At 51.3% G+C, this 24,561-nt stretch overlaps 1 protein-coding gene across 1 annotated transcript in view; it reads right to left on the bottom strand.

The window, feature by feature from the left end:
* The window catches only part of PVRL1 (poliovirus receptor-related 1 (herpesvirus entry mediator C)), a 64,755-nt gene that overhangs the window by 980 nt on the left and 39,214 nt on the right, over window positions 1-24,561 (bottom strand). The window contains exons 2-5 of the mRNA XM_010581445.1: window positions 15,618-15,968; window positions 14,611-14,913; window positions 14,063-14,180; window positions 9,715-9,866 (exon numbers count right to left, since the gene is read on the bottom strand). Of these exons, the coding sequence (XP_010579747.1) occupies window positions 9,715-9,866; window positions 14,063-14,180; window positions 14,611-14,913; window positions 15,618-15,968 (924 nt within the window). The remainder of the gene's footprint in view (window positions 1-9,714; window positions 9,867-14,062; window positions 14,181-14,610; window positions 14,914-15,617; window positions 15,969-24,561) is intronic.

The following is a 24,561-nucleotide window of genomic DNA, read 5'->3' as shown; positions in this document are numbered from 1 at the left end:
CAACCCCCCCCCACGGGGGGCCCGCGGCCTGCCACAACTGCTCCCGTGTATGCCACGCTAGACCCACCAGCTTTGCATCCCCTTCCTCGGCAGCCCAGCCCAGCCTGGCCCCAACCAGTCTAGGTCGGGCCAGAAGGCAGTGGGACTTTGTGATCTCTCCTCCCACCCACCCCACAAGTGATCTGTGGCTGTACAGTGCTGCTCAGAGTCACGGCTGGCTCCTGAACCCGCTTGCTGACCCCGCTGTGCTCTGCAGCATGGGGACACAGACCTCCCACTGTTCCTTTCTCTTCTGCTATCACTGTGGCCAGCATAGTGCCACTACTCATGCTCATCTTGTTCCTGCAGTTACCCTGACCTATTTAAAAAAAGTAAATAACTCAAAAGAGAAAAAGAAAAGAGATGAGAAAGAAGCTCTCTTCTCTTTCATGCAGTCCAACGCCCACACTTCGGCGCAGATAAAGTTTGATCCAGGACTTAAATCAACCTTCCTAGCACTCCCTGGGAACAGTTACAGCCCCTGGCCACACTCAGCTTTCACACACTGCCTGTTGAGCACCTGTGCCCATGAGGCATTAAGCACCACATGGCTGTCTCAGTCCTTCACCTTGCCTCTGACTTTAGACAGCAGGCGCCTGGTTAATGTCCCCTGGCTGCCTTGCCCTTGCACTCCACGCTCAGACCCCTCGGACTGCTTTTTCCACCCCCAAGGCCTGTCTGCCAGCCCTGCTCATAGCTGCAAGCCTTCATTGCTGCTCTGGAGCCTCCTGGCCCTCACTTTTTACTCTGGCAGCCAAGGACAGGCTCAGACCGACTAGCAATCTCAGCACGCCCTCCCAGAAGAGCAGCCGGGATGGGGCAGTGGGGAAGGAGGGGCTCAAAGGCCGCAAATTCAAAAGGGATATGAGGCAAGAGTCTGCTTCCTGCCCCCCCTCATGTGCCTGCAGGACTGCCTGCTGCTGGCAGCCACGTTTCTGCATCAGGGCAGGAAGCCCTGAACAAGCAGGAGCTGGGCAGGGAGTGGGTTTCCCTGCAGCACAGCTTAGCCCAGCTGCTAAGGAAGAGGTGAGAAAAGAGCTTCCCCTGGGTAGAGGCAGTTCCTGAAACAGCTGCGGATTTTGGATAAGGGTACTGAAATCAAGCAATTGCTGGCCTGATCCTTGCAGCATAAATGTTTTGCCTGTGCCTGAGAGCTGTTTCATTCCTGCCTGTCCTGAGACATCAGCCCAACAACAGCATCTTGGTTTCTGCAGTACTGACTTGCCTTGAGCAAAGCCTCATGAGCCTGAAACCACACACAGAGCAGAGCAGCACACTGGGCAGCACAGGCTGGGGGACAGGCAGATGGAGGGCCTCCCTGCTGCAGCCAGAATGAGGAGCAAGACGCTGTGCAGGCAGGAGCCAGCATCTCTTTCCAAAGACAGCCTTCAGAGCAGGAGTGAGGGCATGTATTTCAGCATAGGGAGCTGGGACTGGGTTCTGGAAAGCCAAAACCACATGTTGCATCAACAGAAGACTTGTCATAGCCAGCTGGTTAATGCAAAACCTCTCTGCAGAGACAGCAAGAAATGTCACGTCCAGCCCCTGGTATCCACCCCCTGGTAACCCTTGCTGCTGAGGGCTCAGCTTCAACCACACAAGCATCCACACAGCTCTTTCTACCCATGCCATCTCCCCAGGACCGCTCCTTGCCATCACAGCTTCTGCAACCCCGTGGTGCCCAATTCCCAAAACTGTACATAAAGCAGGGGTCCACCTGGAGCTTAAGTGGGTGCAGGGAAAGACCAGCAAGCTGGCTCAGATCCCAGGGGCTGTATCTTTTATCTTCCCCTACTCCACAGCTCTGATCTGAAGCCTCTTCCTACCTTGCTTTTCCCCACAGCAAGGCTGATTTTGTGCATAGGACCAATACGCCACCCTGAAAAGACCCAGATACGGTGTGTATGCTGAGCACAGGATCCCTAAAGCCGCACTGATCCCCTCTGCCTCCCAGCTCTGGAAAACAGACACATCTGAGAAGGGAAGCCTGTGCACAATTTCAAAAGGAGCTTGGCCCACTTTTCTATTAAAAGCCTCATTAACCGCCCAGGTTGGACGCATGAAGTAAAAAGGGGAATGTTTTCTACCTTTCTCACAGATATTTCTTTTTTTCCTGCCCTTTGTGCTGTCTGCCCCTGAGATAGCACTCGCCTACACGCCACCCCCCCTGCCACTGCCAACGCCGCGGACACAAAAACTAACATGCCGCTGTGTTGGATTTCACACGTTGTTCAGGGAAGAAACTATTTTCTGCTCAGATCCCATCCCCATCCTCCTCGCAGTGGCCCAGTTCCCATGCCAGAGAAAACAAAACCAAACTGTGGGAAGAGAGGGAGAAGAAAGATGGGAAGATCGCAAGCCAGCAGCCGAAATCGTCCCCTCCCTACCCACATAGTTTCCCCCCCCCCCCCGCCTCGTCCACCCACCGCACTCCCCCGGAGCCTGCAAAAGCGAAGTGGCTCTGGGGATGCGGCGGGGGAACGTGGCTAAGCCCCGGTTCGAGGCGGGAGGGGACGGACACGACGGGTAAAAAGAGGCGTGAGCGACCCCCGAGCGGAGGGGGACGGGCCGCTCCGAAGCAGGGGGAGGGCACACGCCTCACACCGCCGCTGGATGGCGGTACAGACCGCCGCTGCCTCCGGAGCAGCTGGGTGGGCGCTGCCGGAGCCCCTCACCGTGGCCGCTGGGCTGCAGCGAGCCGAGCCGGGAAGGGAGCGGCGGGTCCCGGCCCGGGCTCTGCCCTGGCGTGCCTCTGCTTGCGACAAGGTCCCCTTCGTGAAGCCAGCTGGTGAGCAGGGAGCAGCAGCCCACCCTGCGCCCCAGGCCGGATCCCCCCCCCCACCCCACCCCCGGCTCCCTTTGCTTTCGGCCTCCTCCAGCCCTGCCCCGGAGCCAGGCCCTGGCGGGGATCCCCGCGCCCCGCAGCCGCCCGGCACAGCCTGGCATGCCTGCAGCCCTCCGCCACGGTGCCCCGGCGTTCAAGGGCCAGGTTAATTAATGACTCGGGACAGGTCCGGTTCTCAGCGGGTGTCGCTCCGCATGCATCCACTGCTGTCAGCCCCACAAAGGGGGGTTTACCCCCCCTGCCCACCGAGTTTCGTGTCTGGGGTGTAGAAGAGAGCAGAACTGCAGCCTGGGGAGAGAGGGGAAAGTGTGGGAAAAGGATCCCCTTTTTGTGTTCGAGGGGTGCGTGAAATTTCTGGAAACTGGTGTGATGCCCGAGTGTGCTGGGGGCCCCATGTGAAAAATCCATTAGGAAGAGTCTGGAGAGAATTAAAGCCGCTGTGAAAAGCGGACTGGAGAAACAGGAGACAGCAGAGTGGAGGGAGGGGGAACAAGCTAGGCTTTAATGCCACCCAAAAAAACGACCCCCCCCTCCTGTTACCCCCCCCCCAGCCCTCATAAAAAGAGGGAGTACTGTATGAATAGGAATTAAAGCAGCAACACTATCTGCCCACTGCCCGGCTCTGCCAGCTGTTGCATTCAGCCCAGCTTCCTGTCCCTGTGCCAGGAGCCAGACCTCTGGGGCGGCAGCTGGGAGCGCAGGGAGACGGGGGTTCGCCCTGGGCTTCGCTCTGGCACCTGGCCGAGCCCACAGGTTCTCTTTGATCCCTCCATGCAAGGCGGAGGGCTCCGAGCACCTCCCTGCCTCAGCTCCTGCCTTCCCCCGGCAGCACCCCAGGGCATAGCAGTGCTGCCACCCCAGAGACAAACCAGGCCTTCCCCATCACAAGAGTGGCTTCAGAAATACACGTTTTAAAAATCACATCTTTCTTTTAATGGCTGCTTTCCAGTAAAAATGAGACGTATGCAAATCATCTTGCCTGTCCATCAATCCCTTATCTAATGCTTTTTGAACCTGCTGGCCAATTTCAGTGCTATCTGACAGAAGAAGAATGAGTCAAAATTATCCCTATCATAAAGCTCTTGGGGAGAGCTGGAGTGGGATCCCTGGCAGAGGTGGGAGCTAAACCTCATTAGACATCAGAGAACCCAGAGGGACAAGAGGCTGCTCCCAAGGGCAGGAAGGGCCCAGATCAGAAAAGGCATATTTTCAGACACCAAATATTTCTTCTATGATACGCAGATCCACAGGAAACCAGCTTTCAAAAGCCGTTCTGCTCACCACACTGCTTAGATATTTTAAAAGATACTACTTCCTGTGGACACATTTTTTCTTGAAGTCACATTTCCATCCTTTTCCCTTCAATCATAAGGGCCAAGGAAAAACCCAGCACCAGCCGAGATTCTCACTGTAGCCATGGGCATTGAGGAAAATGTCAAACTCCATGAGAAATTACCTTCTGGACATGTGTCAGCCCAAGCTGTTCCTTGCATGAAGCTCCTCCAGAGGAAGGCCCTGGATTTCCTTCTGCCTTGCAAAAGCAAACACCTGCTGCAACGGGAAGCAGGGGGGCCTTTGGCAGGGTCTAGCCAGGGCAAGCAGCAGCTCCGGGGAGGAGCAGGAACCTTAATTCCAGTGGGTTCATGGAGCTTCTCAGTTCCCAGATGACCTCAGCAAATAGAGTGGTGATCATGTGGGTTTTTTTAAGAGACAGATTGCTGATGGCAAACTTTCCCTGCCAGTACAGTCCACACCAAATTATCCCAGGACTTTGACCCGCTGTGTTACAGACGTGTACATGAGTGAAGATACGGAGATACCTCTGGACCTGCCTCAGGCCGGAGAGGGCTGCAATTTGAGAAGCCCGTAGCACTGCTGTCCTTTTTCCTTCACAACAGCCCTTGCACCTATGCATGCCTATCTCTTGCTTCAACCGATCCTGCCTTTCCTCTCCCTACCAGGGCTTTCTGCTCTCCTCGTGCAGAGCGGGGCAGGGGGGAGAGGAGGCGGTGGGGGTGGAAAAACCACTGGCAACTAATCCAGAAGTTTAGCAGCTGCCACTGGCATTTCAGAGTGTGATGGCTTTTAGGCCAGATGCCAAACGTGTCTTAGGTTTTAATCTCTCTGTCAGGTCACCTATCGCTTGTCAATCAAGTGCTGCTCCCGCAGGGGCCGCTGGCACAGATGCCGTCAGCCAGGATGCAGCAGACGCTCCTACCCACCATCCAGAAGATTAGCATCAGACGGACACCCCCCCACCCCCGGCTTGCTCCTCTTTAGTCCCTGGCCCTGTCTTCCCACCTAAAGCAGCCACAAGCGCTTGCTGGTGCAGCATGGCATGACCCTGGCCGGCAGCTGGGCTTTGGGTGCGCCTGCTCTGGGCTTGGGATTTAACGCTTCCCGGAAAGGGCTTTCTCTTGCGCTCTAAGCCTGTAGCAAAGGCCTGCTGCCGCATGGCAGAGGGCTCCAGTGAGCCCCACAGGCTGTTTGCAGTGACCTTGCTGGGACAAGATTGCTGGTGGTGTGTAAATAACTCCCTGCTGCAAGCCAAGCAAACAGGGGGGGCCGTCAGCCCCTGCCAACCTTTCCTTCCCCCACAGCCTGTAGCACATCCAAGGCCAGGGCTGCAAAGCTGCCTGCCCACAGGCTGGCACAGCCCTGGGCAGGGAACCGCACAGAGCCTCCTGTCCTCACAGCCCGTCCCTGGGGCACCTGCACATCACGTCCTGTCTCCGGGAAATCCGGGGGAGCTTGCAGAATCCTGAAGGAGAAGACCCCTTCCTGGCCTCGGGAAACAGGTGGGAGCCCTGCAGCAGAGAGGCTGATAGCAGTCCCTGCCTCAGCACAGGCTCTGCTCTCCCAGCTCCAGCACTGTGAACCTCCTTTGGTTTTGATGTTTGCCTGGTGCTTGAAGGCCCACGGGGAGAAGAGATGTTTTAATGACATCTTTCTCCTTGTGTTTCCTCTGGCTGAAGCCAGTACGCAAGTGCATGAATGTCCCCCTGCATACCCACACAAATGTATATGTACACACATGCACAAGGGCCAGGGTATGTACATGCACTGCTGCACGCCAGCCCATACAGCTAAGCACATGTTCATAAAGACATGCATATTCACATATGCCAATGCACTGATGCTCTTGCGTCCTGCATGCCCACATGACTGCGCAGCAGGACATCCCTGTGCAGGCATGCAGGTTTGGGAGGCCCATTTGCATGCCAGGATGCAGATCGGGGTCACACATTATGTGTTTGTGTACATGACCAGCTTTCTGTGCAGGACCACCACACCCGTGTGCAGGCACGCAGGGACACGCATGCAGTCCATAACCACAGCCTTTTATTATGTCACCCAACTGCCTGTAATAAATAGTTACATGTCACACTACATGGCTTGGCTGCGACTGACAAAGGTCCTGCAAGGCAGGAGAAGCTATTATAGGAACAGATTGCTGGAATAAAATATTAAATCTCCACTTATCAATCTCTTTAATGTGCTATAACTCTAATAGAAGCGTTCAGCCTTCTCCCCCTGAACAAATCACCCTCCCCATGAGGGGGCTGAACTAGCCCTGCACTCCTCCTCTCTGGGGCTGGGGCTGGGAGGAAGGATGCTGGGTAGCAGGAGGAGGGATGCCTGTACGCAGGGAGACGGGAGGGGGAAAAGCCGCTGCAGGGCTTTCTCTGCATCAGCCTTCTGTTTTTTTTTTCTCCCAAGGCTGGCTGCTCACTAGATTGAACTCCATTTATTGCATGCAGCTCTTGAAAGAGGTTTCGTGGTCCACTGACAATCCCTAAATTGCCTGCAAGACCCAAACAAATGTACCTGTAATAGCTGAGCGAAGACGGCTGAGCCCTCCCCAGCACTGGCCTAATCGGTCCTTAGGGAGAACTGGATAAACATATTCAGATTCCATGAATTATTAAAAGTGGATTTTTTATGTGGCGGAGGCCTGGCCTAACGGGTTGGCTGCTAATCCCTCCTAACGGGACAGCTGTGGGTGTGCCCTTCCTTCCCTCTCATTTAACCTCAACCCCACAATTCGGACCTTTGGGAATAAATTGATATTGCAGGCAGGCAGACATCAACCCAAAGTCATTCCCTGCCAGACATCAACCCAAAGTCAATCCTGCCAGTCCCCGCTTCCCTTGCCAGCACTGCACTGATCGAGCATGCGAACAATGCTCTACCAGTCCCCTGAAAAAACATCAAGAAGGGAGACATTAACCAAACCCTGGAGGGGGAATACACAGATCCTCGTCCCTAGAGGAGCCCATGCCTGTGCAGGCGAGTCGGTGCAGCCCACCTGGGCTGCAATGCTATTGTGGTGCTGAGATAGATAAAACCCTGGCAGGTGGCAGCAGGAAATATGAAGGGAGGGCTGTATCTGGTGTTTGGGAACATGTGTCCTGACACCTCAAGAGATACTGAGTGGTTGGGTAGACAGAACAACACCAAGAAATGGACATACAGGCTATGCAGAATTGGAAAATGAGACATGGTGAAGAGAGCCTGTTCCTCAGTTGTCTTCTGCAATACCTATCCCACATCTTTCTCTGCGACTGGGGGCTGAGTTTGTAGGCTTTTTCCCTCCGATCACGCTTTCAAATGTGACCCAAGGTGCTTGTTACTAAGTAGGATGGTTTTCTATTGCTAATGGGAAGCGAGTCTGCTCAGTTTGTACCAGGCAGTTGCCTGCAGTGTCCCAGAAACACAGTGCCTTCGGTGGCAATTCCCATAAAATGGCCAGCGGCTGAACAGATTTTGGCCACGACCTTCCCCCAGCTTCGGGCGGTGGGGCAGGGCTGGGCAGGGCGGGTGCTGCTCCACGTCTGTCCTGAACAGAGCTTTGTTATTGTGGTGCCTTTCACTGGCAAATGAAAAATCCCCCAGAGAAAAGCATATACTGGGAACAACTCAGCAGGCAGGGATCCAGGACAGGAGGTGTGAATTAAAGGCCTGCTACAGTGATAATGATCATAAATAAATAGTTGGTAATTAGCATCTAATTAGCACATCCCATCCATTGACCTCCAAGCACTTGGATAGAGGAAGGTTAGCCTGGTTTACCCATGTTACAGAAGAGGGGAGCTGAGGTGGTGAGGGTGCCAAACATAGTGTTATTGCTAATTTCAGGTCAGCTGCCTGGGCCTCATCTTTACACTTGCTCAGCACTTACCACTGTAGAGGGCAGGTGGAGGGGGCTGGAGCTCAGCCCCTCTGAGAAGCCCGTTTCATCACTCTCAGGTTAGACAACTCTTCAAGGACTGGGGTGGCTCAGAGAGGTGGCCAGCCATCAGAACAGCGGGCGCTCTGATTTGCCTCAGTCTGGACAGCAGGAAGGGCTAACAACCCTGGGGAACTTGTCCTTTATTTCCCACACCTTGGGAACCCCCAGTGTGCCTCATTGCCCATCCAGCTTGTAGGCACCTGTGCTGTCTGTGGTATTTCCAGGATGCAGGCAGCCTGCTGCTCTCCAGCTCACCTGGCTGCAGTCACACTCTTGCTGCTCTCCCCAGAGAGAGCAGGTCTGGATCTACAACACCCCACCGTCCCTGCTGTGAGCCCAGCTGGAAAAGTGGCCATATGCCGTGGTTTGTGCTGCCTGCCCACCTGGCAATGGTCCTATGCTGGGGTGTAGGGGGAGCACCGAAAGGAGACCAGCGCTGAGCCCCCACAGTGCTGCTGGCCACCTGGGGGGCCAGAGGAGGGCCTCGGCAAGTAGTCCCAGCTGCCAGGCATGTCCCCCAGGCAGGCAGTGCTGCTTCATCAGATGGTCACTCCCTCCTCTGTCCCCCGAGAGCCCGGAGCTTATTGCAGTGTGGCAGTGCTCCAACTCACTACTGCAAGAGGTACTTCCATCTCTCTCATGAGACCCACAAATGCTGGTCACTGCCTGTCATTAACCCACTGATAAAACAAATCACTTGTTTTACCCCAAAGAAATGGGGTAAACTTGCTTTCCCTGCTCTCAAAGCACCAAAAGCCACTTTTCCCCTTTGGTGATGCCTTGTGATATAACTTTGTGTCTCTGAAATCAGGCTATTGCCATATGTTATTTCTTCTCTTTAACCTACTTCTTGACATCACTTTCTCTCCCTGACACTACCTAAGCATATCCACATGGCTTCTCCTCACCCCTGTGGCTACACTGATTTGCAAGTCATCAAATTCCCTCTGTCTCATATGACATCACACAGCATCACTTCCCATTGCCTGCGTCCTGTGATGTTATTCCTTTCTGGAACCCAGACAAAGCTACTCAAGTGCTCGCAGCCTCTCAGTAATCTGTGGCAGCCAGGTGAGCAAGTGCACAGACCAGCATGGCATTGGAAGGAGCACAAATGAAAAATCATGAGAACTGCCTAACATCAGAAACACCAAACATCATCCTGAACAAATGACGCATCCATCTCATGCTTTACTGCCTCAGTGGCAGTCTATATCCTCATCCTACTCCTTCTTCTACCCTCTAACAAATATCTCCTTGACATGTCTTCACTTTTAACATGTCCAATGATCTCTCTGAATCCAAAGCAGAAGACAAGGGGGAAACAAATTGAACGTATCTTGGTGTAAGAAAGGAAAAGACAACAAGAGGAAAGGAGAAAAAAATCCGAGGCAAACCAGTGCAAAACCAGTGCAAAGCAAAGAACTTTACTGCTCCCTTTGCATCATGAAACTCCCCACCCCTAGAAGGAGACACTGGTGACTCAGACAGATGTTAAGGAGATGTAACTGACTGGTATTTGTCAGCCGCTCACACTCTCCTCTCCCCACCTCCTCCTCCTCTTCGGTCTTTCAAAGCACACCGAGTGTTTTCCTACCTGTGACATTGACTTCCACCAAGCCCGACCGTGTACCAATGGCGTTGGAGGCCTCACAGATGTAGGTGCCAGCCACGCTGTAGGAGACAGGCCCTTTAAAGTAGATGGTATTGTTCTGGATTTCCACGCTCCCTGGCAGAGTCCCGTTTGGCCTAGGGGAAACAAAGATCATGGTTGACCCCAGAGATGATACTCAGTAGGGTCAAGCAGTATTGCAGAGGTGACACTGACATGCTGGTTCTGCGCTTGCCATTGGGTAGGTCCAGAACCTAGTGGTGCTGGCTGGAAAATACCCATTAATGTAGTCAGCCTTGAAACCAAACCCTCAGACAGCAGCATTACAGGAAAGAGTCAGTAGAGTGTCTCCAGGGTAAATCCATTGCATGATGAGAATCAGGTTCTTTACATGGATTGTGTTTTTTTTCCCCTTCTCTGTGATCACAAGGGAGATTGGACATATTTGGGTCACATACAGCCCCCTGGATTTGGCTAACGGGATGTGGAACACTTTCATTCTATGTTCTCCCCTATCCAGAAAACAGACTCAGAGCCTTAAAGCGGTTCATTTTCCAGCACAATCCCCGAGTAGGTACAAGCTTAGGGTAAGATTGCCAGGTCACTCTTTTGTTTCAGGTGTCTCACCTCTAGCGGGCTCATCTTCAGGGTGTTCCTCCATCCCTGACTTTCCATTTGATGAAAACACAGGAATAGGACACCAGCTTGACCTTGCTTTACTCCTATTTCCTGCCCATGTAACTCTCCTGTGCAGCTGATCAGCCAGTGTTAATTGCAACTCAAGCTGGAGTAAAGCAGTGCTGATTTAGAGCCCTGCCATCTATGACTTGCCTGTGTCATTATAGTCAGATAAGTGTGAAACTGCAATAATGCTAAACTAAGTCTAGAGATACACAGAATAAATGAACAAAGGCAGATAAAAAATAAAAAAAACCCCTGTGTGTTAGGAAAAGACACACATGGCCTGGTTATTCTTAATTACTGAAGCAAAGTAAAGTAATTACTTCTCTTAGGCAATTAAAAATTACTCAAGTAGTTCTTTCCCCTCCTCCCAACAAAAATGTGCACATATTGTCAGCAATTTGTAAGAAACAAAAGGGAATAATGGGGGTATAATTAGGTTTGTAAAGAAGTGCCTAAATGCACACGCACATATTTTTCATGTCTACATACAGACATAGGCACATATGTATAGCAAACACATTAGTCCTTCCCAGTCACATCAAGCCAATGATCCCAAAGCTGATGGAAGAATAGAATAGCCTAACGTTGGTTCTCTGCCTATAGGGCCCTGAATCTACAAAGACAAGGGCACATCCAAAGACTGTGGTGTGGGATGTTAAAGAAGGCTATTGCTTCCTCTAACAGCTCCCCTGACTGTTGCTCATCATGATCCAAATGAGAGGAGAGGAAAGCATGGCTGGTTTTTACATTCCAGGCAGGAGCAAAACATCATCAGCAGTAATTGCTTCCTGAGCCCCAGGAAGGGGAAGAGGCACATACAAGCACATGGATAAACCAAAGATGCTGGTGGCTATTTCTCTGGCTACCCAGCCAAAGAAATGAGAAATCTGTTTAATATTACCAAAGTGGCACTGTGGGAAGGAAGGGGATGGCCATGGATCTTATTCCCATTTCTTACCTCCCTACACGCACATGTGCCACATGCCTAGGTGGCTGGCTGCAGTACAGTTATTTATCAGGCTTTCATCCCACCTGCTTGGTTTGCCTCTTTCTTGCAGGGCCCCACTCACAGGCAGCCTGGGACCAAGAACGGGAGAGCAGGAGACTGGGCTGAAAGAGCCAGGGGGCAACTCTGTACCCCAGCTTTTTCTTCCTCCTCCCTTTCTGCTTCTATTTCCCCCAGTCTCACTTGCTCTCTCTCACTCTCTACTTCCCTCTTCTTCTGCTTCCATTCTCCTTACCTTCAGCTGCACTCCATCTTTCCTTTCCATCTGCTCAGGTCAATAATCCTATACTCAGTCCTAACTGACCCACAAAGTGTGCACAAAGGGAGAGGCTGGGGAATTGGAGTGAAGCGCTATCGGGCTTAGAAACCTGTACTCTTTAATTCCATGCTTTCTCTCTCCATTTTTCTCCCCACAGTTCCTTCTCAAAGCAAAGTATTGATGCTCCCAGCCTCTTAGCTGTAAGTCAAGAAGCACTTGCAGGCTAAAGACAGACAAATGGACATATACACAGCTCACAGACAATCCATAGGAAAACAACTCTTTCTAGTGTTAAAAAAAAAAAAAATCATCAATCACACAAGCACAGAGGGACCAACTCAATGCCTGGCTTAAAGATGTGCTGTTCTCAAGAACCGTTTCTGCCAGAGATGAATTTATTACCAGTGCAGTGTGTAAAGCAGGTGTGCAAATGACACATAATACTCAGACTCGGTCACGCAGCATCATGCTCAGCCCTGACACCTGCATTCCCTGTTGTGTTTGAGCCTCGTTGGTAACTAACCCTCTTTCCTGTCCTGGGCTACAGAAACATCACCTGGCTGAGATGTTTGGCACCTGGTTACCCCGTGCTTCAGCTCTCAGCCTGTCTTCAGCATTACTATCACAGCAGGAGCAGATTGCGCCAACAGAGATCAGGCGACGCTTGAGCTGCTGGCTGTGTCTATACACAGCGACAGAGCTCCTGCCATGGAGAACCTGATGCCCAGGAGCTCAGAAAGCGCTCAGCCTCCAGCCCCGCATGTGAGCAATACCAGAACACAGGGCTGAAATGACTTGCCCAGAAGCAGAGAGAAAACCTGCCTCCTGTCCCCAGCTTCATCTCAAAAGGCTCGCTTAAGCTCAATTCGTCAGCTCTGCTACACAGAGATAGCCTAAACTGGGATCTCTTCTGCCTTGGGTGCCACAAGGGGTATCTTTGCCTCTAACACATTCCTGGCAATGTTGTGAGGAACCCAGAGAGTCCCCTCGGAGTTTAAGTCGAACTGGCAGAACCAACAGAGGGAGAGAGCTGGGGACGAGAACTAGAAAAAAGGCAAGAAAAACAATCCTCTTCAGACTTTCACTGTGAACAGTTTGATGTGGGAAGCAAAATGAGAGAGAATATGCCTAGCTCCTTGCAAAGCCATTTTGAGAGCCTCTTTCCTCATGACAAATGCCAGCTGAAAAGAAGAAAGGATCCATTTGATCTTTCTTTTTTAAAGCTACATGAGTGCTTATAGAATAGAGAGGGAGAGAGAACCACATCAGGTTGCATCAATTCCCATCCGACTCCCCAGACACCCCTTGCTCACTTTTCAGTCCCTTTAGTGTGTTCAGCCAAAAGCTGAAACCCTGGAGGACGAGGAATTGCTTCTGTTTAATGTCAGTCATGTGGGGATGAGTGCTCCAAAGGGGAGCTCCTGCTTACAGCTGGGGCTGATTCCAGTGAAAGGTTTTCTCACACACAGACAAATTTTGTGCTATTTGTGCCCCTTGAAGGAAGGGAAATCCTGGGTTCTTTTCCAGCTCTGCTACTGAAGCACTTAGTGGTGCTGGGCAAACTATTCACCTTATCATATCTCAGCTGCTTCACATCACCAGGGCAGAATATTATTCCAGTGAAGTGAGAACAGGAAGTTATCGTGGGTATTGAGGCTGCACTGCGCTGGTGGCAAGCTCCATCCCAGCGTGGTAGAGGGGGTGTGTGTATGATCCTTACCCACTGCCCTTCCCTCCTGAGACTGAACTGGAAGACACTAGGGGAAGACCCCGCTGAAAGACAAGGGATAACCTCTGTCCATCGGAAGGTGAGGTGGCTCTGTGTGGCTCAACTAAAATGCTAGCCCCAGCTCTGTCAGCTGGGGCCACAGGCCACGGGAAACTTCAGAAAAATCCCACCCACCCAAAACAAGTCCATCGCCCTAGTTGCTTCAAACACTGCATTGCCTGCCTCCAAAGCACAGGCTGCCCTCTAGACAGGGCTGGCAGGGCAGCAAGCCTTGTTTTGGATCTGACAAGCTCAGCTTCAGAGGATGGCCAGCACAGGAGGGGGTGAGCCAGAAAGGCCAAGGCTGAAGACAGCAGCTTCCCTGGTTTGCAAATAAAGAGATTAGTTCCGGTCCCTGTGCGACGAAGGCCTCCTGGCAGACCTGTGCCAGGGAACCAGAATCAGCTCTGAGCATTCTGCAGGAGCACAGCTCCAGCAACTACAAGTGTCCAGCTCTCCCCTCACATGCACAGGTTTTACCTTGGAGTGACACCACTGACAGTAATGGGACTGGGCCCTAATTGACCAGAGGGTGACTGAGGTTTCTACAGAGACTCCTTGGCCCTGTTCGAAGATCATATGTCCTGCTGAGAGCAGAAGCATTGTAGGCACTTACAGCTTCCATTCATAGGTGTGAGCTGGGGGGTTGGCATCAGATTTGCATATCAGCTTCACATCCTTCCTGTTGAGAAACCAGTTGCCATCAAAGCCCTCAATAGTGACTTCTGGCTCATCTGCAGGGGATGAAAAAGATAGAAAAGCAGGATGGAAAAGGAGAGGAAAGAGTTATGGAAAAGCAAGAGGGAGAAAATGAAATAGGAAGGGACGAGGGGGCAGGGGTGGGAGAAGGAGAGAGATTGCAACGTGGGAAAGATGATGGGACAAGGAATGTGAGAGAGGGTGAATGAAGGAGAGAGAGAAGGGCAGGAACAAAGGGATGTGGCAGAGGCAGAGAGAAAGAAGGTGTGAAAAAGAGAAAGCATATGATTATTCCATGATCACTTCCGTTTTCACTCTCCAGAAAAAGAGAGCAGCCCCCTACTTCAGTGCCTCCACCAGACCAACATATTCCCTTCAGAAAGCTCCTCTTTTGCCAAACTTTATCACCCACCCCTGGGACTGACCATGGAGCACTGCTCTCCAGCCCTACCCATGCTCACTTACACTGCACGTTGAGGGTCATGCTATCGGTGAAGCGGTCCAGCTGGTAATTGACCACGCACATTAGCTGCTGCCGGTGGGCTTCCCGGCTCGGCACCAGCCGGTACCGGCTGATCACTGTGATGGTGCCATTGCTATTCCGGATCTCCTGAAACTCCGCTTCCCCTTTGAGCTTGGTGTCCCAGGTGACAGTGCTGGGAGGCTTCCCATTAGAGGAGGTGCAGGTAGCTACCAAGATCTTTTCTGTCCTGCCAGACTTAGCAATAAGTGGCCGCTTGGTGCCCTCCATCCGATTTGTGGGCTTGGCTGCAAGGAAGCGCAAAAAGGAGGAGGAGGAGAAAAGGGTGCAAAGGGATGGTTAGAAAAGCAATGCTACCCTCTCTACTACAACCCTAGAGTCATCTAGCACCACTGAGCCTGTGACAGACCTTGTGGTGAATCCAGAGCTGCCGCAAATTGCCAGCAACCTACTCTGGGGAAAGAATGGTGGAGGTGCCCTAGATGTACAGATACATGATGGAAAGTCAATCCTTTCCTGCAATAGGTTTTCAGCCCTATGTTAGAATGAGAAGCCAAAATTGGAGAGCAAATGAATCGTGCAGACCTTGGGTGGGGTCTATTCGCTCACAAGCCTAAGCTCCATGGACAAGCTCTACTTGTGCTTAGGATCTCTCTGTTGTCTTTTCTCTCTGTTCACTTGACAGCCACCAGCTCATTAAAACTCACCACTCCCTTTGGGAACAGGTCACTGTTATTGCATCTGCATTAAGCGATAGCGGAACTGAGGCTTTGAAAGAGGAAGAGGCATTCCTGTGCTAGCTCAGTGAACCACCTACCCTGGGTTCCCTGCTCTCCACCTCTTTACAGTCAACTTGAAAGATCATCATAGGTAAAATTTACATCCGAGATTCACCTTTGCCCTGAGCTCCCAGGACATGACTGTCAGGTTCCTCGAGATCTGTTTAACTGGAGGCAATGGTTCCCACTACAAAGCTTGTCCAGTATCTTACCCAGCACAGTGAGGTTCAGTTGACTTTCCCGGTTGCCAGTTGGGAAGGTAGCAAACTCACAGATGTAAACTCCCTCATCCTCCAGCTCTAGCCGAGAGAGCTGAATGGTGCCATCTTTGAAGGAAGGATTCCGGAAAGTCACTCGCTCTTTGTAGGGAGAGAGGATGGAGACCCCCATGGCAGGGTTATAGATGGCCACATTCTGCTTGGAGCCATTGGTGGCTTTCTGCCATGTGACCTGCGTGATCTTCACATTGGGGAGCGGATTGGTGAAGCTGCAGTGCAGGACCACATCTGTCCCGATAAACCCCGAGACTGTGTCATTGACTAAGACAGTCTGAGCTTGCAGCCCTGCAATAAAATGGAAAGACATGAATATACGTGTACTTCTCAGAGGAAGAGAGAAAAAGAATGGTTCTTGGACATCAGGCCCATGAACTCCTTTATTTATTCCATTTGCTGCTTCTTGGCGTGGCTGATACAAGAGCAGTCTATGGCTACAGGCACTCAGTACCTTCTGCAACTACCTGCATTCACCTGCAGCTCCATTCCTCTTCATAAACACCTTCCTTCCCACAATTGGTGTTCACACTTCACTACGACCAGCCCTAATGCTCTGCAGCCAGCCTAGGACTCACGATCACCAAAAGGCACAAGGTTGGATCAATAATACTTCCCTTCCTTTTGTCTTCAACTTTGGATGACAGTAAATCAGTTATTGTAAATATACAGAGCATGCGTATCTGGAGGCATATGAAAGCACTGATATTTATCACCATAGCATGTCCTAACATATGCTAACACACACTCAGACATCCATTTAATCCTATTGGAAATGCATCAGTAATTAAATGAGCTGCAAAGACTCAGCCCGATTTCAGAGTAGCAATAGCTGCAGCATCTCTCCTATGAAGACAGGCTGAAAGAGTTGGGGTTGTTCAGTCTGGAGAAGAGAAGGCTGCAGGGAGACCTTATAGCAGCCTTTTGGTACCAAAAGGGGGCCTAGAGGAAAGCTGGAGAGGGATTTTTTTACAAGGGGATAGGACAAGAGGTAGTGGCTTTAAACTGAAAGAGGGTAGATTTAGATTAGATGTAAGGAAGAAGTTCTTCACTGTGAGCGTGGTGAGGCACTGGAACAGGTTGCCCAGAGAGGTTGTGGATGCCCCATCCCTGGCAGTGTTCCAGGCCAGGTTGGATGGGGCTTTGAGCAACCTGGTCTAGTGGAAGGTGTCCCTGCCCATGGCAGGGGGGTTGGAACTAGGTGATCTTTAAGGTCCCTTCCAACCCAAACCATTCTACAATTCTATGATTCTATGAATAGTTCCCATATAGGAACAGATTTACAGCAGTGCCTATATACCTTGCACGATCTACCTGCATGATCTAGATCATTTCTGTGGCCTTTTTTTAACCCCAGAAGTGGCTGCATTTAGGAAACTTCCATCTTGATTCTGTGGAGTAAAGATGAAACATGCTTGGGAAAAGTGGTGGCTGGTGTTCATGACTGCTATTCTGTCTCAGTCAATTCCTCCCCTTACAGCTGGAGAAAAATGTCTCCCACCAGACCGACCCTGAAATTCATCTTTGGCTGCCACTGTGTCTTTCCCTAATCTGTATGTTTAGAGATAATGCTCCGGTAATTATACAGCCAGTATTAATATGATAAATACAACAGAGAAGCAAGGTGGTAAGAACAAGAAAAGCAGGTTTTGCTCACTGCTTCTGGCAGAATCTGAAACTGGATGTATTCTGGGAGCCTGAGAGTAAAGGAAAGAAAGGGGTAATAAAAAAAGAAAGCTGTACAAAGAGTGAGGAACATGAAAGGGTAATGAAAGACAGAGAAGCTGGGGAAAGAAAAAAATGCATAGCAAGAGAAACAGGACAGCATCTTCTAACTGAGGGGACAGAGCATTTCTGAAATGTCACCCCCACCCTGTTCTTCCAGGGGAAGAACGGGCCCCCTGTGCAAGGCCAAAATGAACTCGGTCTTAACCCCCACAGTCCTCAGTAGATGTGCCCTATGACTTCTACATGTGAACCTGGGCAAAAGACTCCTTCCTGCAGTTTCACACACACACACAAGTGCAGGCATACAAAAGTCTTCTCACCCACAAACACCGCCTTTACCGTCCTCTCGGCACGCTCCCATGTTGTCCCCTCACTCCATGCCTGGTGTACTCAGCCTGATCTCAGTCCCCACATCTCATCTAAGCCTCTTCTTTCTCCCCTTCTCCCTCCCTCTGTGCCAAGCCTGTGACCCTGAGGACAAGCCTCAACAATCCAGCCCGGCCATGAGACGCCATCAGCTGACCACAGTCATCAGCAGTTAAGACCGAAACTCGGTCTCTAGAGCTTTGTGTGAACTTGCCCCCTTCCCTGAGTCAAGCGCTGGTTTGCCCCACACCCTAGCATTGCAGCTGGGTGCTGAAGAATGTTTTTCAGCACTGCTTACAGCCACAGAAAGCACCGGTGCCCTCATGTGCCTGCACGCATGAAGCCATCAAGTCCTTAGAGGCTGTCAGCTGAGCTGGCAGGGTTGCACGTTCCCCCTCCCAGTGTAGCCAGGGCCATTTTTGCCATGCATGTCCCTCCAGAAACCAGAGGGAAGGAATGTTCCTGCTCTGATAAAGTCACAGCTGGACCATGTTTTTCCATGCCACCCAGAGGCACTGGCCTACTGGAGAAGAATGTCCAGGCAGTAAGACACAGTGAAAAGACTTTTCTGACACCGGTCTGGCCTGTGCCCTGTGGGACCCCATGGCCCACAACAGCCTTCCTGATGAAATGAGAGCGCCGGGTGCAGAGCAGGGCTGGGTTTAGATAATGCTATGCTGGGATTTGAGGAAAGAACGGGTGGATGGGGAGGGGGGAGATGTCTCCAACATGCTTTGCAGCATATGCTGCTCCTTCTACCCCGGAGGTGAGAGAGCCTCTTGCAGAATTGCCCACACCCGCGGAGGTGAGCAACAGCTTTGCCAAGCAGTCTGGCTCTGAAGTCTTTAGAGCCTTGCAAAGCGTGTGGGAGCTTGCCAGAGAGCAAAAGCAATCACGTAGCAAAGGCCCTGGGAACAACCTGCCGCCCATCTCACGGCTGCCTGGCTGTAGGTGTGCTCAGCACTCCCTCTTTCTCCCAAGGCTGGAGGAGAGCGGATTCATCAGCACCGGTCCCCACCTCTTTCATGAAGGGCCCATGCCCCCAGGCAGAGCCTGCCTGGGGCTGGGGCGATGGCACAGCTGGCTCCGCTCCTAAAACAAGCTCCCTGACCCCCCACAGGCCTCAGCGGTTCCCTTTGAACCAGGCTTTCGACATCCCAGTAAAAGAGGCCCTGTTCGCGACAGCAGGAAGTCGTGGCCCAGCACCTCCTTGCAGCGCCAGAAAAGCAAGAGATGAGCCAAACCCCAGAGAGGAGAGGACGGAAAGCCACCGGCTTCTCCTCGGAGTTGCTCTTGCAGGGCAGCCGGGAGGACAGGACGGTCTCTTCCTAGCAGGGTGTGCGGCATGCAGGAGGCTACGCCAGGCTGAAGGCCACCACTGCCCAGGGATGGGCACCTAAGATGTGCCCCTTAAATAAAGATATTGTCAGCCAACCTGGCAGAGAATGTGATATATATCACGAGAGAGATCAACCCAATCCCTCACTTCATCATTACTATGCCCTTTCTTTACGCTATGATTTCTCTGCAAATTAATGAATGATCCTTTTAAAAATCAAGTTATTTTTCTTGACATTAAGTAGTAGTAACAATTCCCAGTCCTACGCTCCCCCTTCTACCCGACCCCTGCCATGGGAGTTACACATCAGTGCAGACTGTACTTGGACACAAATTGGAGAAAAAGCAGACTTTGGTGCTGATGAATTTGACCCTGAACCAGACCCCAGAATGGTCCTGCAGAACCCTCCTCTGCCCAGGTGTAGAGAGTCAGACTTTCGTCTAGGGAAAAAGTTGATGCCAGCTGAGGACTGTTTGCCAACAACAAAACGCTGCTAAAGCTGGAATTCAGGCCCCTGCATGTAGCAGCTTTAACAAAAACACATTCCAAACTTTCTAGAGGCTTCAGGGGAAAAGGGGGAAAAAAAACAGCAGAAGAAATAACAAAACAAAACAAACAAAAAATACCCCCAAAAACCCCAAACACTCTGCGGAAATCGCGTTTCCTTTCCAGGTGACTGAGTAACTCATGGCTCTTTTGCAAGACAAGGTAAACTCTTCGCGTTCCGCTCCTCCAAGCCTCTCATCAGGGAAATAATGCACTCATTGCTCTACTCCCTACCATGGCAATAACGCCCACACCTCAACAGCAATGATGAGGAAGGGGAATAGAGGGAGTAAAGGGGTTTTGCAAGTCGCTGGATCGGCTTCCCATGCTCCCCATCCTAAATCAGAAGCCAGAGGGCAAACTAGCGGCCGTCATGCTCTGGGGAGCTTTTGTTTGCAAGGTGACTGAGCTGGGATGGCGGGTCTTCCCTATCCCCATTATACACTCAATAATTCATCACAGCAAATGCATAGATAATTGATGGCAATGAGTGTGCAAGGCCGGGAGAGGAGGAGAAAATAAAATCACTAATCAGCCTCTGGAGAGGCTTGAACATATTAAGCAGGATGTGTGTGTGCATGTGCAGTGCTGGGGTTCGCCTTGCTTTTTCTTTGCTGAATGATGTGTGTGGTCGGTACGGCAGAAAAAAGGCTTGGGATACATCCTGCCATCATCAGTTCCTATGCCAGATCTTCCAGTGCCCACCAATTCACTCTGACACCTCCCAGGGGGCAGCCAGCACACGAGGAAGGATTAGCTATATAGGTTGAAGCTTGCCGAGATGTGTTTTACTCATTAGGTTTTTGGTGTTAATATTTTGTTAAGGACCAAAAGCAGTAAAAAAGGCCCAGCTGAGTGCCAAAGACATGTTGGTGCCAAGACCTCATTAGTGGAGACCTCTGAGATCCTACTCCTCCACCTTGGCCTCTGAAGTGGTTTGTGTTGATGCCTTTCCCCACGATCCCAAATCCAGATATTTACTAGGTCATGCAAGGCCTTGGGGGCACTGTGCAGAACTCATGGTGCCCTGCAGCACAGGCAGTGGGCTGGGAAGGAAGGTCTGGACTCCCCGTGTGTGACGGGTGCTGGGGAGGGAGCGGACGAAGTGGCAGCTGGTGGCTCTTGCACCTGACAACCCTTCCTCCTAAAAGCCCGGGAGGTGCTGTTACATTGAGGCTCCCACAGTTGCAAATCTGGTTCTTGCTCCCCCATATAGAAAGCTCTGGAAATAATCTCCAAGCACTAGTGAGCTCTGTCACAACAGCAAGCCTCCAATCAATGCCTCTTTGTTAAGAATCATGTGAACTCCACACTGCTTTGCACAACCTTGCCTCTGCTGAGCCTCTCACCAATTTCTCTCCCTCCTGTTCCTTGATACTCATCTCACCCCAAGGGCATTGAAACAGCCCTTGGCAGAAGTGTGATGAGCCACCCTTTGGTGTGGCAACATCATGGCTGATGCAAACGTCAGAGGAATCAGTCCTAAAGGTCTTTGCATCACTTAGAACTAAACTGAAGGGTCAGAGTAGCCAGACTTTACAAAGGACAAAACAATGCATCACACTTCAACCTACAGAAGACCTTCCATGAAGCACCTGATTTTGAGACAGCCCCTTGCACTGCACCTTGACTATGGGCAATGATGTCCTGTACATGCTCCCATATGCCTCACAGAGACTTCAAACAGAGCTACAAAAACTTTCCATGAGGGGAAAAATAGGATGGAACAGGAGCTCAAAACTTTCCAGCTGGTGGCAGTTACCCCTTGTGGGGCAGAACACAGCCAGCCTCCAACAGCCCAAAGGAACGCCACAGGTGTGTTAGGCAGGGTGGGAAATGGGAAAGAAGATCCTAAATCCCAGCAAGGGAATTTCAGGTGGCAGGAAGCAAACGTTTGAGCTGGCTCTTGGCCAAGATGTTGGGGTTAATACCTTTCCTCTTGCCAGAGAGACTTTGTATTGATTGCCAGGCATTCAAATCAGTACTCCACTGCTCTTCCAAAAGAGCACAGTGCCTGCCTCACCCTGCTTAGTCAATGGCTTGCAGCCGATTGCACTGAAGGAGTGGTCTCCAGTGACTCACCAACATGCACTTCCTGCAGCAGCAGACTTTCACTGGAGGTCTCTCTGTCATGCACTGGTTCAGTTCTGCCCCACTTAAGTGTGGAGCTTGAACACCAAAGGGATTAGAAGAGGAAGACTGAGTTTCCAACACAAGGGGAGGGGGCCTTGGAAAGAAGATGAGAGAGTAAGAGATGTGGCAAGATTATAGCTCCAGGTGACATGGCTGCACATGAAAGTGAAAGGCCTGAGATAACATTGTGATCGGGTGGGGGCACACCAAGAGAAACTGCAAACCCAAGCATCCCCTCCCCCAGCTGAGAGCTGGGAGCTTTATGGGAGCTGACAGCGGGTACAATGGCCCATCTGGCTCTCATCCAAATCCCTCTCAAAAAAGAAAGAATGGGCTTGGCTTTGGCTTGCAAATGGGAAACACAGGGCCTTTTACTCTAGGTCACTGGTTCATATCCAGAACCAGCACTTTGTAGCGACAGCAGAGATGTTATTATCTGAGGACCAGTCAATGGCTTGTATTGAGTATTGAGTGATGTCTCTAACCAGCCCTTCATTGGCTGTCTGCTGGGACAAGACAGTGGAGATGCCTTTGGGAAAAAGCAGGGTTGCCTTCTCCTGCCTATGCAGTATTTCGTCTTTGGATAAACAGAGCACAAAGCAGCCTCAGGATCCAGTTGAATGAAAGATCTTTCCCAAAGGGCCTGATCCACTGATGCTCCACTTGTTCTCTGTTAAGGTTTCAGAAGTCTATTCATTGAGCCACCACTGAGATCCACACAAAGGCCCTAAACAAGACCAAGGCCATGTTTGTCCTAGGTGTTCTTCATAGAAATAGATGGAAGAAAAGCATACATCAGGGTGAGACCGGCCACAGATCAAACAGGCAGCGAAAAGCAGAGATGAACACCAGACTAGACCACTAGTTCTCGCTGTCTGTGCAAACAGCCTTGCAAACAGCCTCAGTTGTGGCCAACCTTCTAGTTCTCTAGGAAAAGGGCCGCAAACCAGAGGAGTGGGAAGGGAACAACCATGCCTGCCTTTGCTCATGGCTTTCCCTCTTTGCTGTACCTTTCCCGGCTTTCACACAGCTGCTTTGCTTCGCTCCCCAAGTCAAGGGGAGGGGAACATGCCCCATGGCAAAAGCAGGAAGGCTGGCAGAGCAGGGCTCCTGCTGAAAGAGCTGACACAGCACTGGGAAAGGCCTTCCTGCAATAAAGCCATGAAACCCCATGCTCAGCAACAAAGCACAAAGGCTCCTCAGTCACCGCGGAGGAGCCAGCTCCTGTTGCCTGCCCTGCCCCGCAAGCATGTCAGCTAATCCTTCGGCAAGAGCTGCCAGTTCCCACACACCTGAGCAGCGAACCAGACTGCCCCTTGCCTCTACCTGACATGCACCGGTGCTCAGTACTTGGCCCACTTTCCCATCCATGCAGCCTGTCCCTCCAGGCCTTTTGGACTGGACTTTACTCCAGCTCCTTCCTCAGCTCTTTTCACACTGTGCACTCTTACTCATACCTGTCCAGTGCCTGGATTCAGAAGACTCTCATCTCCTTTCCCCTGTGGCCTTGTGCAGCTTGTTACAGCTAACTCACATCTCCATTCTGCCCCTGCTACCTGTCTGCATAAGCCAGGAGAGGATTGCCTCTCAACCTGGTCTACAATGCTTATTGCTTTGACTTGCCCTCCCTCCATTTTAGTCCTACAAATTTTCCCACCCCTCTTGCATCTCTCCAACATCATCACCACACCCCAGGCCACTCACTTGCCTCTTCTCATCCCTAGACACTAGTTCCTCTGGAGGGGCACCAGTGAATATGGCCAGGATCATAATTCTGCACTAGGAAAAGCAGGCAGCTAGCCAGGCAAAGACAAGGGTGGACAAAGAACAAAAAATCAAAGACCCTTCTCTCAAGAGTCTTCTCATTGCTTGCCAGCAAGGAAAAAGCCAGGGTCTTCCTGCTTACCAACTCTGACCTGTAAACAAGAAGGAAGACTGAGAAAGGGGACCACATTCAGAGCCAATGCTTATTTGGTGGTTGAGTGAGGGCAGAAAAAACAGTACAGCTGGAAAATCAAGTGTGGAGGAGGGGAAAGAAAGCTGAAGCATTGAACAGGGGGAAGCTAATTAAGCTGAGACTGTCCTGAGAACTTATCTTGATGGGCCGAGTCCCCAAATGTACACGAGCATTTTCTCTGCCCTGCCTCTTTCTTGGACTTCCGCGTTGCCTTGGATGTTGTTCAAGGAACTCTCGTCCAAGGCTAAATATTCTCACTATTAGAGCTCTCCAGGTGCTAAGGAGGAGGGATTTAATGAAGAGCTGTGAAGAGGGGATCAGGATAGTAACGCATAGAGAGTCTCATTTCCAAAATGAAGGAACTTGAGAGTGAAGAGATTCAATAAAAACAAAAATATACTCGATGGCACAGAAAGAGAGAACATCAGATCCTTCCTTCCATCCCTGGGCTGACAGCTCAGAGCTGGAGCACGACACTAGGGAGCTCTCAGGGCTCAGCCCGGTGATGACTCACTCACCTCCACAATGGGAACGCGACAAAGCCGAAACTCTGCTGACTCAGGCGTGACTTCAGCGCCAGAGTTAATAGCTGGCAGCCCTAATTTGACTGCCCCCACCAGCCACACCACCCCCTGATTCTCTCTGTCCTCGCCGAAATCAAGCCTTTTTTATCAGAGGGATAGATGCCAGGTCACAGGAAATTACAAAAGGATACAACTCTCTGGTCTTCTGTCCAAGACATGGTGAAAAATGCACGCCCGCCAAACCACACTGGTATTGGCCAGGCCTGCAATTTTGGTGAAGAAGATCAAAAC

The sequence above is a fragment of the Haliaeetus leucocephalus genome, unplaced genomic scaffold (assembly GCF_000737465.1).
Source record: "Haliaeetus leucocephalus isolate CR32 unplaced genomic scaffold, Haliaeetus_leucocephalus-4.0 Scaffold773, whole genome shotgun sequence".
Taxonomy (NCBI): domain Eukaryota; kingdom Metazoa; phylum Chordata; class Aves; order Accipitriformes; family Accipitridae; genus Haliaeetus; species Haliaeetus leucocephalus.
The sequence above is the reverse complement of the archived record's forward strand: the minus strand, read 5'-3'. Positions and strand labels throughout refer to the sequence as shown.